At 46.7% G+C, this 15,821-nt stretch overlaps 1 protein-coding gene across 1 annotated transcript in view; it reads right to left on the bottom strand.

The window, feature by feature from the left end:
* Window positions 1-8,150: 8,150 nt before the first annotated feature.
* GRHL2 (grainyhead like transcription factor 2) overlaps window positions 8,151-15,821 on the bottom strand; it is a 112,547-nt gene continuing 104,876 nt past the window's right edge. The window contains exons 16-17 of the mRNA XM_026659869.1: window positions 9,767-9,831; window positions 8,151-8,265 (exon numbers count right to left, since the gene is read on the bottom strand). Coding sequence (XP_026515654.1) covers window positions 8,151-8,265; window positions 9,767-9,831 — 180 coding nt within the window. The remainder of the gene's footprint in view (window positions 8,266-9,766; window positions 9,832-15,821) is intronic.

The following is a 15,821-nucleotide window of genomic DNA, read 5'->3' as shown; positions in this document are numbered from 1 at the left end:
GGCCAAGCAAGATGCACTATTTTTGCTATAACAGGGACTCACCTCAGTATCTTATCTTCTGCAGACAACTGACACTAAAAGTGATTGTTTCAACACTTACAATATGGCTGGCACAGTAGTTGCAAGTTGTTTGCCTTTGAAGGTGAACGTTCCAGTTTGATTGTTACACTAGCACAGAGACAACATGTAACTGTTGATAGTGAGGGTGGGGCACAATTTAAAGGTTGGGGGGAGAATATGACCACCCCATTCGTTGCATCTGGCAGTAGCACAGATGTTTCCAAACTGGAGGACGGGTCCGCCTGGGGAAGGCACAGAAGAACATTCATGGAGGGGGGAAGAGTGATGCCAGGTGGCTTGGGCCAGTCCTGTGTGGGGAAGGGAGCAGCATCTCCACCTCCTGACTCACCATAGAACCTATTGCTAAATGGAAGGCCGTGCAAGCCCCACTGCAGTGCGAGGGGAGCAGTTTCCGCCAGGCAGAGCCCCTACTATAGGAATGGGAGAGTGGCTTCTGCTCTGAGAACAGGCACCCTGCATTTGCCTCACTAGCAGTAGGGAAAGAGAAGCAGCCCCAAGTAGGTGGCAGGGGGGCAGCCATCCGCCCTGCTGCCGCCTCCCTCCCTGTGCAGCACAAACACACGGAGAACGCTGCCACCAAGGGGAGCTGCTGCCTCCTCGGTGCTGGGCGTCCTGGCCAGAGGCAGCCTGAGGCCTTGCTCACCCCCACTTCTCTGGGGGTCAGGCTGCAGCAGCCCCTCTGAGTGGGTCCCCTCAGAACATTTAGCTGTTGCCAAATGGAAGGCAGAAATCTGGGGGGGGGGTGACCCTGCATCTCCCCCCACTTCACTGCTGCACGGTCAGAAGGGCATGAAGGGGGAAGATTTAGTTTCCTCTGAGGATAGTTTTAGCGCCCCTGTGGCCCAGTGCATACCAGTGTGAAAGGTGACTCAGGGCTGCTGTATTGCGGGTGATGGGGGGGTGGGGGGGAATGCCATTAGGACGCAGTCAGCAGCTGCTCTTGGCCTTATAGTAGCCACAAGCTGGATTGGGCCTAGTGTGAAAGCTTATACATACACAACATGCAGCTGATTTACAGGGCAGTAAATTCATTGCACTAACCCTCATCAAGGCAGTCTAAGGCTCTAGGTAATGTTTATGTGCCGGTGGTGCTGCATTTATGCACATAATTCTAGTCATGGCTAGCACTATTTTAGGTACTGACACCGCCCCCCGCCCTCCCCCATTACCCTCATAGATGAGCACCTCTCAGTCATTAAAGGATTTACCTTCACAACCCATGAGGCTGGGCAGTGCTGTTATCCCCATTTTACAAATGTGGCACTAAGGCACAGCAGAACTAAGGGCTAGCATCACAAAGGGCCTTAGGCACCCATCTGCCATGTTAGGCACCTAAATCCCTGAGTTAGGCATTCACTGGCATCCCTGCTCAGCTGCCACCCAACCCAGCCAGCGCCTACGTTTTTGCTGTAAAAGTTTCCTGTCCACCTATGGTTCTAACTCTAGACTTGTGCTCTGCAGCGCCATGCCAGGAGGCCAGAGGCCTTAGCCTCAGAGCAATTCACAAAGATGTGCCTCCACCTGATTTGCCTGCAGGACCTGGTGTGCCAGGCATGCTCAGAGACCTCCTAATGCCACACAGAACCACCAAAGGCGAGCCCCCGCATAACCTTTAGCCCAGAGGGTTAGAACACTCACCCCCCGGGTCAGTTCTCCCCCCGCCTAATTAAGAGAAGGGACTTAAGCAGGGCTCTGCCATCTGTCAGGTGAGTGCTCTGGCCACTGAGCTATGGGATAATCTGATGTGGAGCAACCTCAGTCTCACCTTTGGAAACTATTGCTCGTTGGCTAATTAATTAATGTGTCATTGGAGCAGGGGCACTGGATCATGGGTCTTCCACCTGCTAGATATGTCTCCTCCCCCTCCAACCTAGGCTGGAGGCAGTCTCACTTGCTGGCCCAGTGACTCTTTAATTAGTTTGCCGCCATTGAATGGCTTCAGCAGGAGAGCTTGAGGGAGCCCCCACGTCAAAATAGCCCCTAGTTCAGTGGTTTGCACACTCTCCTGAGAGGCAGGAGACAATGGGCGGTGGGTGAAGCTTCCCCTTGGGGAGGCTAGCCCCTGTCCTGCCTCTTCCAGCCGAGCCCTCCCCCCCCTTCCGGCCGAGGCCATGCTCCGGCTCATTGCTCTCATGCCCCCCCATCTCCTGGAGCATGGAGCGGGGGGAGAATTTTTCCAGGGCCCCAAATTGGCTAGGTCCCCTGGGTACAGGTCCCATGGGCCCATGCGTTCATCTCCCACTGCCTCCCTCCCCACCCCCACGATGGCACGAGGTTTGGGGAGGCTTAGTTTCCCCCAGCCGCCATTATGCACTGGCCAGGTCAGGCGGGAGTCCCCAGCCCCCCCGTTCAGCGCCCGTCTTGTCAGGTAGAAGCAGCCTGGAAGGATGGGGTCTCCTACATCCCAAGTAAGTACCTAACCACTGGTCCTCCTCTTCTTCACAAGCCCAACTCCAGGAGCAGGTTCATGGCTGAGACTCACTAGCAGACACAGACACCTCCCTGCAGCCCAACTTAAGTGCCTAATTCTTTGAGAGTGAGGCAGGGTTTAGGACACATCCAGCTTCTTTGGCATCTTCCATTGGCTAACGTGGGTTTCTCTCAACTCAGTGTGCTGGCTTTTGTGAAGCCCATGCTTAGCTCTCCCCCTCCCCCCGCACTGTATTAGGAGTCTGGGTGCCTAATTCAGGGTCATGAATGCCCTAAAAGTTATTGCAATGTCTGCCTATGGCCCTTGGTGGCACTTGCCCAAGGTCAGGCAGGCCATGGAAGAGCAAGGACATAAACCGAGCTTTTCTGGCTACTGCCCTAAGCAATGGACCCATCTTCCGCCCCATTCAGCAGATGGAGCTGCTCATGCACACACCCCTGCTGTGGCTTTTGGGACAGTGACTGAAAAAGCAGAGGGAACAGAAAAGCAGTTTACAAACTGCACACACGGGAAGAGGGCCTTTTGCCAACTATAATTATTATAATGGCTCAATGCTGGCATACACCAAGCCCTAGGGGTGTTACGTGCATATGAGGTGTACTGCAGCTCAGAAGCAAGTACTGTAGGTGCTTCAGCAGCTAGGCCTTACAGATGCTAGCCATGGTGGGTCCCATTCAGATGTATGGCTAATGGAAAAGATATTTTACTAGGACTGGCAGGAAAGGGTGCAAATACTCCAGGTACAGAGCCTTAAAAAGTCACCGTTCATGTGAGAAATGTTAAAGTCTCTGGGGCGGTCCAACTGAGCATCAGGGATCTTCGGGCCTAATGCCCGGGGGGGCCCTCTCCAGTCCAGTCAGGAGCTTGCTGGGTTACAGGCCAGACTCAGTTAGTCTCACTCATTGGGGCCCTGCTGCACTGACTCCCTGCCCAGCTGCTGCTGCTCTCCCATAAGTCCCCCAGAGACCTGCATCCAGCTGTAACATCAGGCAGGCACAGGCTCTGCATACAGTTCCTGGGGGTTCCTCTCAGTATGCCGCTTCTCTACAGCTCCTGGCTCCCAGGCTTGCCCAATCCCTTCCTAGTCAGAGTCCTTCCTCCCACCTGGCCAGGAGGAAGGATAAGTGCAAGGGGAAGAGGGTTAATGGGAGTTGGAGTCACCTGCTTAGCAGATCCAGCATGACAATCAGCTTTAAAAATGTGTGTCTGTTTGCTATGGAGCTTGGGGCAGTGCCCCATGCAATTAGCCCACATTCGCTGTCTTTGTTTTATGAAACTCACGGGGCCTCAGCGCATGAATCAAACACTACACCAGTGTAATACTGTGCTTTGCTGCCCATGGATTAAGGCTGATATTGTGACTTCCAGTCCCTACTTATAAACACATGAGTATTGACTCCAGAGCTTGAGTAATTTGTATTTTCATCAGCCCCTCTTGATTCCTTATAATAAGTGCTACTTCTACTTTTCTGGAAAGTTTCTTAGAGACACAAAGAGGAAATGGAAAAACAGTACCTAATAATGCACTATACACCAATGAACCTGTTGGACACCAGTATCTCTTACATATGAATATTTATTATTTTCCTTCTGAAAAATGTACAAAAAAATAAAATACCTGTATTTATAGTTTAGCAATCCCCTCTCCCATTTACAACACTATTAAGTTACATGAGCTATTACCTTAATATAAACGCACACTGTTTATACATAAAGCTTCCTTGCTTGCCAGAGAGAGGGGCTGTCACAAAATTTGGCACAAACACACTTGTTTGTATCTTATCACAATTTAAAGGAAGTGGGGAAGGGAATAAACATTTTACATACTTTACACTTTAAAAGTCTCAGGAAGCGCATTCATTTCCAGTTCCATGTCACACTACATGCTGCATTCAGAACAGTGGTGCAGCTTCGTTTTTATTGATAGCACTGAAGCCATCAGTTCCACTCAATCTGCAACTTTTAAACAATCCATAGCATTAAATAGAGGAAAATAAACAGGAACGGTGTCTGAAACAATATCATCTGTAGTTCCTTGATCAACACGTGGTGCAGGAGAGGAGAGAGCAGGAGATACACACAAGGACGAAAAGTCAATTTTTTTCTGAGTGTGTGCCCTGCAGTGGCAAAAATTCTCCAAACCTCACCAAACTGTAGTTATCGCTAATCTTGTGGGGAGGGGGCGGAGGGGGAAGGGGGAGGCGGCGCCCTTTCCCCACGAACAAAAAATGTAGCCTTCAAAACAGGGGTTACGATTCTATGCATTTGCTTTGGGCTATAAGCAGCTGAAATATGTTGGCGCAGCATCAGACTTTAGATTTTTATTGCATAGTTTGGCTTTCATAATAAGGCATTCAATGGACGGCTATACAAACAAATTTATGAAACGAACCACTGACAGCTCAGGAATTACTACTTCTTGCATTATAGCTTTGGTCTTTTCTAGGACAGCTTCTACGCACAGTCCTGTTGGAATGTTTAAAAACTAGTGTAACATCTGTAAACACTAAGCTGCCCTTAGTGTAAAGCGCTCCATGAACAAGCTGCCTTTCGGCCTCCACTAGCTCATATTCAGGACTCCTCGCTTGCAGGAGGAGATTTTTGTTCTTTTAAACCAATAACCACAAAGTGCCAAAAAACAAAACAAAACAAAACAAAAAAAACCAGCAAGCTAACACAGGCATTTTTGTCCTCTGTTGCACCATTGCCAAATCTCACTCCCATTTAAATTAGGAGCAAATTTTAAATGTAAGCTACATTATTCATCATAGGATTTGATGAAGATACATGTTTTAACCAGTGTGAATGTAAATAAATGCATGGTATTTTTCCGGGCCAGCTGAAGCCTTTGAACCACTGTGTAATGGATATTTAGACTGGACAGAGGAGCTCTCCCACTGTTCTAGGTGCGTGAGTTATTGGCACTGGGCCTTCCTGTGACTTGAACTCCTCCTTTTGACGAAAAGCCCTGAAAGATGAGCCAGCACGCTTTTAACCTGTCAAGACCAGAGTTCAGGGTCCTGTGTTTCTCCTTCCACAACTCATGCTGTCACTAAAACCTACAGCAGGGCAGCAAGTTGTGTTCTCTGTAAGGCTTTAGGTGCTTGTGATGCCATCCACTGGAGCCCCCTAAACTTCAGATCAGTAACGCTAAAGAAGAAATGACTAGCAGATTTGCTTAATGTAGCTGTATTAGTCATTGTTAAACCTGTCTCTATATCGGGCCAAATCCTGCTTGCCGTACTCATCCAAAGAGGCCTTTAGCTTCAGGAAGGCTACCTGTGTGAGTAAAGCCAGAAGGATTTGGCTGTTCTGTCACTGTCATGGCATCTTAAACACTTTATTTTAAAGTGTATTTTACAAAATCTTTTCAGTTAGTCTTGGATGCACCTTCCCTTTTGCAGATTGTGCACAAGCTGCAGCTCCTGAGCCTGGGATTAGAAAGATGTTTTGTCTCACCCCTGTTCACATTTCCTAAAACCTTGCAGTTCTCACCCGTCCTAAGCTAGCAAGCAGCAGTGCTCCAGGACAATGGGACACACTGCAACCCACAGGACATTCATATCATATCAGTTATGCAGGCGAGAAGGAATAAACACATTCCTGGGGGAGGGAATGCATAGTCCACTATTAACCCAAGCGCTGGTGCTACATGTGCAGGTTTTGCTGAGCCTTTTTTTATCTATGTCAACTATGTGGTGAATCCAGAATCCCCAACGACATCTGCCATTGATGTGTATTGCTAAACAGTCTAGTATCAAAAGCCACAGATGGGTAAAACAGATAAAAGAGCTTGCCTGATATCAAAGGGCTCCTATGCTTGTTTACATTTACCCACAGGCTTAACTTTAAGCACATGAGTAGCCCCAGTGGGCCCTTGTGAGATGTCTTAGAATTCCAAAAATTTCTTCCATTCAAAAAAGAAAAATACAAGAACAAATCCAACAACTCAGTAGGACTGTGCATCATACCCAGGCCTGAATCTAACCTGCCAGAATTCACTTCTTTTTATGAAGAGTCAGAAATAAAGATCTGGCCCAAGTCAGGGTAGATCCTTGCTCCAAACAAAAGCCAAATTCAAATACCACACGATTCCTATTCCTCAGAGTGTCCACTCTTATACCTCGTCACAGGTGGGTGAGAAAAGCAGCCATGTAGGACTGTGTGTGGTGTGAAAAGGCCATGACACACCATTCAGCACTACTTAATGGAGAGCAAGCTGCAGCTGGGGAGGGGAAATAGAAAAAATAGAAGATCTACAGTGCAGACAGAAATACAGCAAAAAGCAGATTCTGGATATGTTGGGTTTGATTCTCCCCTGAACCTTGCCGGGGTTCCAGTCCTGCAAATGATTACATACATGCTGAACTACTATTGCCAAGTATTGATGTCAATAGGACTACATACATGAGTACAGTTAAGCATGTGTGCAGGGTTGGGAGCTTACATCTGTACAAAGCAAGCGTTAATACCACCAGATCAGACTGGCAGCATTTTACACCCACCTTTGCACAGATGGAAATGACAACACGAGGTACAAAGCAAGAGAGAATCAGGCCCATTAACCTGGGCAAACATTTCTGTAGGTGGCATTGCAACAACATGACTGAAATGGACCAGCATGGAGACAGAAAGGAAAGGATTTTGGAGAAAAAAAATAGACACACATCAATAGAGCCACCAAACAATTGCTGTGCATTCGACTTTTAGAGGCAATGGACCAAATTCATCCCCAAATTTAGCCCTTTGAAGTTAATGGAGTTACACCCGGGAGGAATTTGGCCTGATACTTGTAAATATTCCAGTATAAATACTGAACCAAACCCATGACTCAGATGTGAATATCAGCTTCCCAGCACCGCCTCACCTCTCAGCAGTTTGCAGAAATCTAAACCTCTCGGAAAGGAGAGACTCGGTTCACCCTTAATCCAAACACAAAAAAACACAGTGGCAGTAAACATGCCCATGTACAGTAGGTTAAAATATATTATTGCATATTATAAACATTATATACAAGGTTAAAATGGTATTTTTTCCAGCTTACTTACAAATTACAATATAGATGAATGCCTTACTTACACGTCCTCATTGCTACATGGAGAGAACTACCAGAAGTATTTGGCAAGACTATGCACTACAGAGCAATAGGCATCCTTTTGAGCAGGTGAATTCAGTTGGCCACTTTCCCCATCTTTAGCACTGCACCAATTAGTAGCATCAGATTTTCTGGCAATTGATTGTGGAGGGGGCTATCGTTAAAGTGATTTCAACCAGATTTCCCAAGTTGGACCAATACAATTCCTTTCCCTAATTTAGGGGGCTTTTGTGCTGTTTTAACATCTGGGTTCAAAAGTTGCTATTTCACATGAGCTGGGGGTGACTGGTCTGGTAATCGCTTGTACATTGAAGAGGGGGGAGCAATAAATAAGGGGTCAAGTGAACGTGTGGCCTCATGCTTGACAGACTCAAGTCACGGTTTGTTTTTAGTATTGAATAACAGAGTGGGCAATATTTTCAATGCATTTTTGTAACAGCTTCTCTGATCAGCGTCGACAAGTCTGCCAGGGTCCTGGGGAATGTTCTTCTTCACAACAAGGATGAAATGCTGTGGTTCCTCAGGAAAGGGCCCTGAGCTAGGCTAGATCTCAGTCAGCGTGATCTTGAAGCCTTCCACGGTGCTCTCCATGTTCAGGATGAAAGTGTCCTCGTTGGAGTAGTGCTCAATGATGTTATCATCCATGTTTACCAAGATTCTGGTGAAAATGAAGAAATCAGGATTCTTACATACATGGCCAATCAAGGGGAAGATTCTGCACACCTGCCCAAAGCAATGCTGCCTGGCTAGGTGTACTCACTGCCTAATCCTGATTGACCCCAAACTGTGTGGGCGGGAGGCTATAAGGGACATACAGCGATCTCTTTCAGAGTCCCACTGATGAAATCTCTTCCACTTCCTGAAGAGAACAGAATATCCCCCTCTCTCGCCCCCTCCTTCTCCCTCCCCTTCCCACAGCCATGCACTGTGAAATCTCAATGGGGGTGGGAGAATGGATTTAGTTTGTTTGCTTTATTTTCTTTACTTATAGCCTCTGGACTAGAGGAAGCTGCCAGAGCTGGGTCTCCTGTAGTACTTATAAGCTCTGCAGGACAGAAGAGAGCTGCCAGGGGCAGGACATCTGTGGAGTTTATAAACTGCCTAGACATAGCCAGAGCTTCAGCCAAAGCTTCTGCATCATGCAACTCTAATGAAGCTTCCCCACTCTCCTTGCCCGGTCGCTCATATTGGCCTGCACAGGTGTAGGTCTGCCCAAATGCATCTTGCTACCCCAGCCTGCTGTATATACACAGGGAGGGTTACTGCTGTGTGAGTCAATGATCTTTGGGAAATGATTTATAGCTGGGTGTGAAGCCTGAGCTACACCACATGTGGTGGGCTGGCGTAAAGGTCAGCTTGTATGTGAGATTGTAACATGTTTCCTCATTCTTTTCGACAAAAATAGCTTCTTCTAAGAAATGTAACAGCTGAATATGGTGTTAGGAAGAAGCTGACTTAAAAAGCAAACTGGAATTTCTTTGGAAGCCATCGAAATTCCCCCACAGAACACTTTGTTCAGGTAGAATTAAGGCTGTAAATAGATGCCAATTAATTTAAAATGACATGACTAGAATATTGTCGTTATTTCAAAGTAAACATTGGAAGTCAGGACATTAATGTTTGGGAGGTGGGAGGTTGGTTGTTTTTAAAATATTGGTACATTTGAATCATTGTAAAAGGTCTAAAGTTACTCAGCTAATGTTCTAATATTGGACGTAGCTCTGCCCGTCCCTCAACTACCAGCTCCCTGTCAAACTTTCAGCTCTGGGGCCATAGACTATTCCCAGGAAACTCTACATCCTGCCAAGTCCATTCTGAATGCACCCACTAGTTAAAGGCTGGAGGAGCAATAGGCCAGTAAATCATAAAGATTACATATATGGTCTGCACAGGACTCTGCTCTCACCCCATTATGGGCTTGATACCCAGCTCTACCCCATTCAGTCCATAAATACTGAAACTACGTGCTCCAGACACAGACTAGAGATCAACTTTTTCAATATCTTTCACCCTTTGTCATCTATTTGGGTTAGGGACTTGCTTCCTATTAGGTATTTGTACAGCACAGAGCACAATGGGGCCTTGATCTTAGCTGCAGTCTCTGGGTACTACTGTACCAAAAAATCATAATGATTAATTAAGGTTTTACTTTCTCTTACCCCTTTTTGCTTTTCTTGTAAAGTTTTGCAATCTTTTCTACTGGAAGCCCATATTTCTCAGATATCTGAAATCATTAAACAACGACAACAACAAGAATGAAAGATAAACGAGGAACAGGACAAACATTCTGTACCTTTAGGATAAGATATTGAAGCATCAACTCATGCAGACTCTTTAAACAAATATATATATTTTTCCCCATGTTAAAAGGGTCACCACCAACCTACTTTCATGGACAATGTGGCCTAATTGAAGACTGTTGTGCTCTGGAGAGGGATAATCCTAAATAACTAGATTTTTATAAAAACACTCATCAGTCCAGCACCAAGAAACATGGGAACTATAATCACCTTTGAGTGCGACCCACCGAAGCAGTTTAAGAGTTCCTCCTAGTGCTCTGCTCCAGCAGTTAACATTTCTTGTCACTGGTCACATCTGTGCATTTAGCAAGGCCATTAATATACCTTCCATACAAGCAAATGCAATTTCTCATTCTGCTGACAGTGGTGGTTTTCTATGCAGGGGGCTCATGCTCCCGGCATCCATTCCTGGAGCACAAGTCTGCAGGGACACCTTAACCACAGAATGAAAGAGGGGCTGTCATTGGATCACCCACAGCCTGGATTAGAACTGGTTGACCAATGAAAAAAACGTGTGCACATTTTCATTTTTCATCAAATTTCATTTTTTTGTTGAAATTTTGAACCAGTTATAGTCTGACTCCTTGAGGCTCATCAGAAAAGTTCATTAAACTAGAAGGCTTTCAGAAACATCTCTTGAGATGTATCCATGTGTGAACCAGCATGTACAAGAGAACTTTTGAAGGATGACATCTTACCTAACTGAAATTACCAAGGACAAATCCACTCCATTATAATGCTTTAGGCAGCCCTTTGCAGTACGTGGCAGTTCACTGGTAACTCCTTTGATGCTCATTATAACATCATAACCCATGCCACGATAAACCCATTTAATGTTTACGGAGATAGTAATTCCAGTATTCATCAATCTTGTACCAATTTCATTTCAGAATTATTACTTCGTTCTTTGGGGAGGAGCGCTGTGTCTCTTTTTTCCTTTAAAGGAAGGGCAAAAGCAGATTGTTCCAAAGGGGAAAATAATTATGTCAAAGGGAGTGTCTCTGTCACAAACTGTTCCAGGCAAGAGGATGCCACAAGCATCTAGGCAAACTATTTGCCCTCTCCCAGGTGAAATTAAATTATGTTGCAACTAAATAGTTCATTCTCTGCTGTATTAGAGAAGTGAAATGCACAATTAAAAATTCATTTTGAGTAAAGACTGTCAGACATTAGCCACTAGAAAGTCCTAGGTAGGGGGCTCTGTGTGTGTGTGTGTGTGTGTGTGTGCGCGCGCGTTCAGCATGACTTTGAGAAAATGGAATGTTTTCGAAAGCTAAATGAGCATAATTGCTGTGAAATAGAGAATGAAGAGCAACAAATACCCAGTACTCCAGCACCAAGGGCAGTCTCAGAAGTAAATGAAAATGCTACGACAAAAATCAAAACATGGCTTCCTAACATCAAGAAGTGATCATGACTAAAGCCTCCTAGGAAGTCTTTAGGGACATTGAAAGACTGATCTAATTTATCTGAGAAGTGCTTGGACATGATGGGTGTTGTGTAGAAGCTAATAGATAAGGCACCAACAGATGGCACTCAAGAATATATAGTATAATTCCTGGATTTTGCAGGACCAATAAAAAGTGTTGGGCACTGCAAATGGCTCTGTCTGGCCGCTCTGACAATGGGCCTGGTAGGACCTGCAAGACTAGATCAGGGAGATTTGATAAGAGATTCAGGTGCCATCCACACTTCTGGTTTTACACCCCATAAGGAATGTGATGCAGTTTAAATTTTGGCAGTGTGGTTTCCATGTGAAATTTGCAAACTGTCAATTTTATTAGGGTTGTGCTTTGTCAGGCTGGGGCTCTCAATCATGGCTCTGACATGGTTCATTGCCTCTGGAAATGGTTGGATGTGCTAATGCTAGGCCTGGTCCCATATTATCATTCGTATTACAATAACACCAAGAGGCCTCCATGAGGATCAAGGACCCATTGCATTAGGCACTTTACAGCCATGTAGTAAAGCACAGTCACTGTTCCAAAGAGCTCACAATCTAACATAAACAAAACATAACAGGTGGGTTTATCAAACATGAAGAGGGATAGGAGAGAGAAAGGACACGGGTAACGCTGATAAGATCATGCAAGATTCTGAGCACTCTCAATTCCCACTGGTTTCCATGGGAGTGGGGGTTCTCAGTATCTCCCAGGGCCATGCAGCAGCTTGCAGGGCCAGGCCCATTGTTCATAGGAGGATGGTGAAGATGTTCTAAACTGATTTGCATTAAAAAACAGTTAACACTCTGCTAACGTGAAGAAGGCTTGAGAGGTGAGGTTTGTGTGTGAGCTGAGGGGTGAAAACATTATCTACTATCCATAGTTAACAGCATGTAACTGCTTGCAAAGTTAGACTCCAATCCTGCATTGTGACCTAAGCAGGTGGGCTGCTGTAGGCATGTAGCTCACGTTGCAGAATTGGAGGCTTAGACAGTATCCTTATCAAATTAATCACAGTCAGTATTGCTACTCGAAAGCTCTTTAACTGCTTTTTATTCTCCTCCAAAGAGGCAGGGGGTGTGTCAAGAGGGGAACATACCTATATATGTGCATACTGCCTGGGAGAGGACGGAAGAACGAGAGCCAGCAGATTAAGGCTTAAAGGTGAAGCTCTAAAAGTAATTTAGCTGAAATGAAAAACAGAAATGATAGAAAAAGTGTCTAAGTCTGATTGCTAAAAGGGGGGAAGGTTTAAAAGTACACTCAAGGCAAATTGCCCTGTCACTGTAACTCAAGAAGAGGCAAGAAAATCCGTAAGAGTAGCTGCCATTTCCAGGCATTAAATTCTCAGAGGTATTTCCATTTCCTCCTTTTACTTCCCCCTTATTAGTAATTATCTGTATTACCATTGCGCCTAGGAGCTCGAGTCATGGACCCATTTTGCTAGGCACTGTACAAACACAGAATCCCACAATCCTTGTTAAGTAGTGACCAGGGGTCAGCTAATATCAGGTAAGTGGCTGCTGCTCTCGTGTGTTCCCAAGTCTACACTTTCATTTGAAAAAAAGCATTAAGACTCTATCCCTGTTGGTTGTGAAGAAATCCTTGAACATGTTACTCAAATGTAAAGTGGTGCAGCAGTGTCTGCCTGAGTCTGCAGACAGGCTCAAATAATAGGTTTGTGATAGATACGGACTGCCCCTTTTACCTCACTGGGGAGCTGACTCTGAAGCCTAATGATGTCTTAAATGTCAATATTTTAACAAGCTATTAACACAGCTACATGAAAGAGTTGCTGAATTTGTATCTCTGTCCCATGGCAATGTTTATCGAAAATGTCAAGCAAACATGTAAAAGAAAAATCTCCCTGGCCCAAGCCCGTTTGACAGCAGCTAATGCATAGCATACCGCACATACCAAGGCAAAGCTTTCCTGGGAAGCCTCAGTGGACCTAAGATACACGTACCACATGTTTTTGGAAGTGGTTTGGGATATCCCATTCTAAGTATATTATTAGGAGATACTTTGGGGAATGCCTTGTTTGCCAAACCCTAGGGCAGGTGCAGGATTTATATAACATGTCCGGATTACTGGGCTTTGGGAAATACCTGAAGTTGATTGAGTTAAGCACATTTCTCAGGAACCACTAAAGATTCTGCCAACTACTTAGAATAGTAAACTATGGAGGCAGGGCTCAGAGTGGGGTTATGGGAAAGCCTCTGATTCAGAAGGCTCTGAAAATGAGCAGCCACAGCAAACGTGCTAGAATCCTAAAGGCCTGTTATAGAATCAGAGAATTTAGAGATGTACTGTCAGGGCATCTCATTTAACACCCTCTTCCAAAGCAGGCTAGTTGGGAGTAGGGATCCTTCCAAAGCAGGCTAGTATGCAGAATATTCTCTGGAGCTATCACCAGTCTCATTATAAATAACCCAAATAATAGGACTTCTACCCTTTCCTCAGGGAGACTATAATACATTAGAATAGACCTCTCTGTTAGGAACATTTTCCTAACATTCAGCCTTCATATTCCCTTCCTGAATGTCATCTCATTGCTCCTAGTTCGAGTGGTCACTCTTAAAATATTGGCCAATTGCCTCAGATAACTAAGGGCTTGTCCATGTGGCATGTTAGTCCTCACTAGAGGCATGTAAATTCTAGTTCGCACTAGCATGTTGGGCACTAACTGGCCCACACGGACCCTGCTGGTGTGCACCAAAAGTTTCTTAATGCCAGCTAACGTAGTACTGTTTGAAATGGGACTACATTAATGTGCACTTTGGAACTTTTAGTGTGCACTAGCAGGGTCCACTTTGCCAGCTGGTGTACTACACGCTAGTGCGCACTAGAATTTACATCCCTCTAGTGTGGACTAACACACCATGTGGACAAGCCCTGAGTGAAGTAACTTCAGTATTTGAAATTTAACAGAAAATGCTAACTTTTGAACCATCCTTAATAGTGACAGCTATCCTTTCTTTACTATAACAATGAACGAGACTCCTAAATAGCTAAAAAAATATCCCTGGCACTTTATAGTCTTTTGAGTAAGCGATCTGTTAATATCACATAGGCCGATATTGGCCTAAAACACTATCTTTAAACATCTTTCTTTCTATTACTAATTTGTTAAGCACAAATAGTGCCCTCTGTGTTTACATAAAGAAAGACGGGGTCCCTGCTCGGAGGAGTTTGCTGTCTGAATGTAAATTGACATAAGACACGGGACAAAGGGAGAAGCCGTGAGGATGATGTTAGTTTAGAGGTTTTGGTTGTTTTTGTTTAATCTTTCTCTTCCTGCAGCCTGTTCCCTGCCTGTGCAGTGGATTATATCTCCTCACTCCACCAATCCCTGTTCCAGGGGTAAGCAAACTATGGCCTACGGGCCATGTCCGGCCCATCCAGGGCCGGCTCTAGGCCGATTCCACCGATTCCCCTGAATCGGGCCCCGGCCCTAAGAGGGCCCCACGCCCAAGCCCCGGTACGGCGTACCGGCAAGAGCCGGTGCGCCATACCGGGGTGGCTTGGCTTCCCCAGGGGGCAATTTAAAGGGCCTGAGGCTTCCAGCAGGGGCTGGAGCCCCAGGCCCTTTAAATTGCCACCAGAGCCCCACTGCTGGAGCCCTGGGGTAGGGCTGCGGGGCTCTGGGAGCTATTTGAAAGTCCAGGGCTCCCGTTACTTCTACTGCCCCAGCCCTTTAAATAGCCGCTGGAGCCCTGCTGCTCCCCAGGGCTCCCGCGGCTATTTAAAGGGCTGGGGCGGTAGAAGCAAGGGAGTCCTGGGCCCTTTAAATAGCCCACAGAGCCCTGGGATAGCGGGGGATTCTGGGGGCTATTTAAAGGGCCAGGGTTCCAGCTGCCTCTGCCGCCCCGGTCGTTTAAATAGCCCCTGGAGCCCCGCCGCTTCCCAAGGGCTCCCTTGGCTATTTAAAGGGCTGGGACGATAGAAGCAGGGGAGCCCCTGGCCCTTTAAATAGCCCCCAAAGCCCTGGGGTAGCGGGGGGAGGGGGAGGCTCCAGCTGCCTCTGCCGCCCCGGTCCTTTAAATAGCCCCCGGAGTCCCGCCGCTTCCCCAGGGCTCCCTTGGCTATTTAAAGGGCCGGAGCGGTACAAGCAGGGGAGCCCCAGGCCCTTTAAATAGCCCCCAGAGCCCTGGGGTAGCAGGGGGGCTCCAGCTGCATCTGCTGTCCCGTCCTTTAAATAGCCCCCGGAGCCCTGCCGCTTCCCCAGGGCTCCGGCGGCTATTTACAGGGCCGGGGCGGTGGAAGCAGGGGAGCCCCGGGCCCTTTAAATAGACCCCGAGCACCGGGCTGCTGCTGCTACCCCGGTGGGGGAGGCAGGAGGAGGGGGCACTTACCATACAGGGTGGGCTGTACCCCCTGCTCCCGTACCCTCTGCCCGCAGCCAGCCTCTGCTGCACCCCTGCCCGCACCAGCCCCACACCGCCTGCTCTGCCCGCACCAGCCCCTGCCTG

Source organism: Terrapene carolina, unplaced genomic scaffold (assembly GCF_002925995.2).
Source record: "Terrapene carolina triunguis isolate 2854851 unplaced genomic scaffold, T_m_triunguis-2.0 Scaffold58, whole genome shotgun sequence".
NCBI classification, from domain to species: domain Eukaryota; kingdom Metazoa; phylum Chordata; order Testudines; family Emydidae; genus Terrapene; species Terrapene triunguis.
This window is presented reverse-complemented; position numbering and strand designations above follow the sequence as displayed.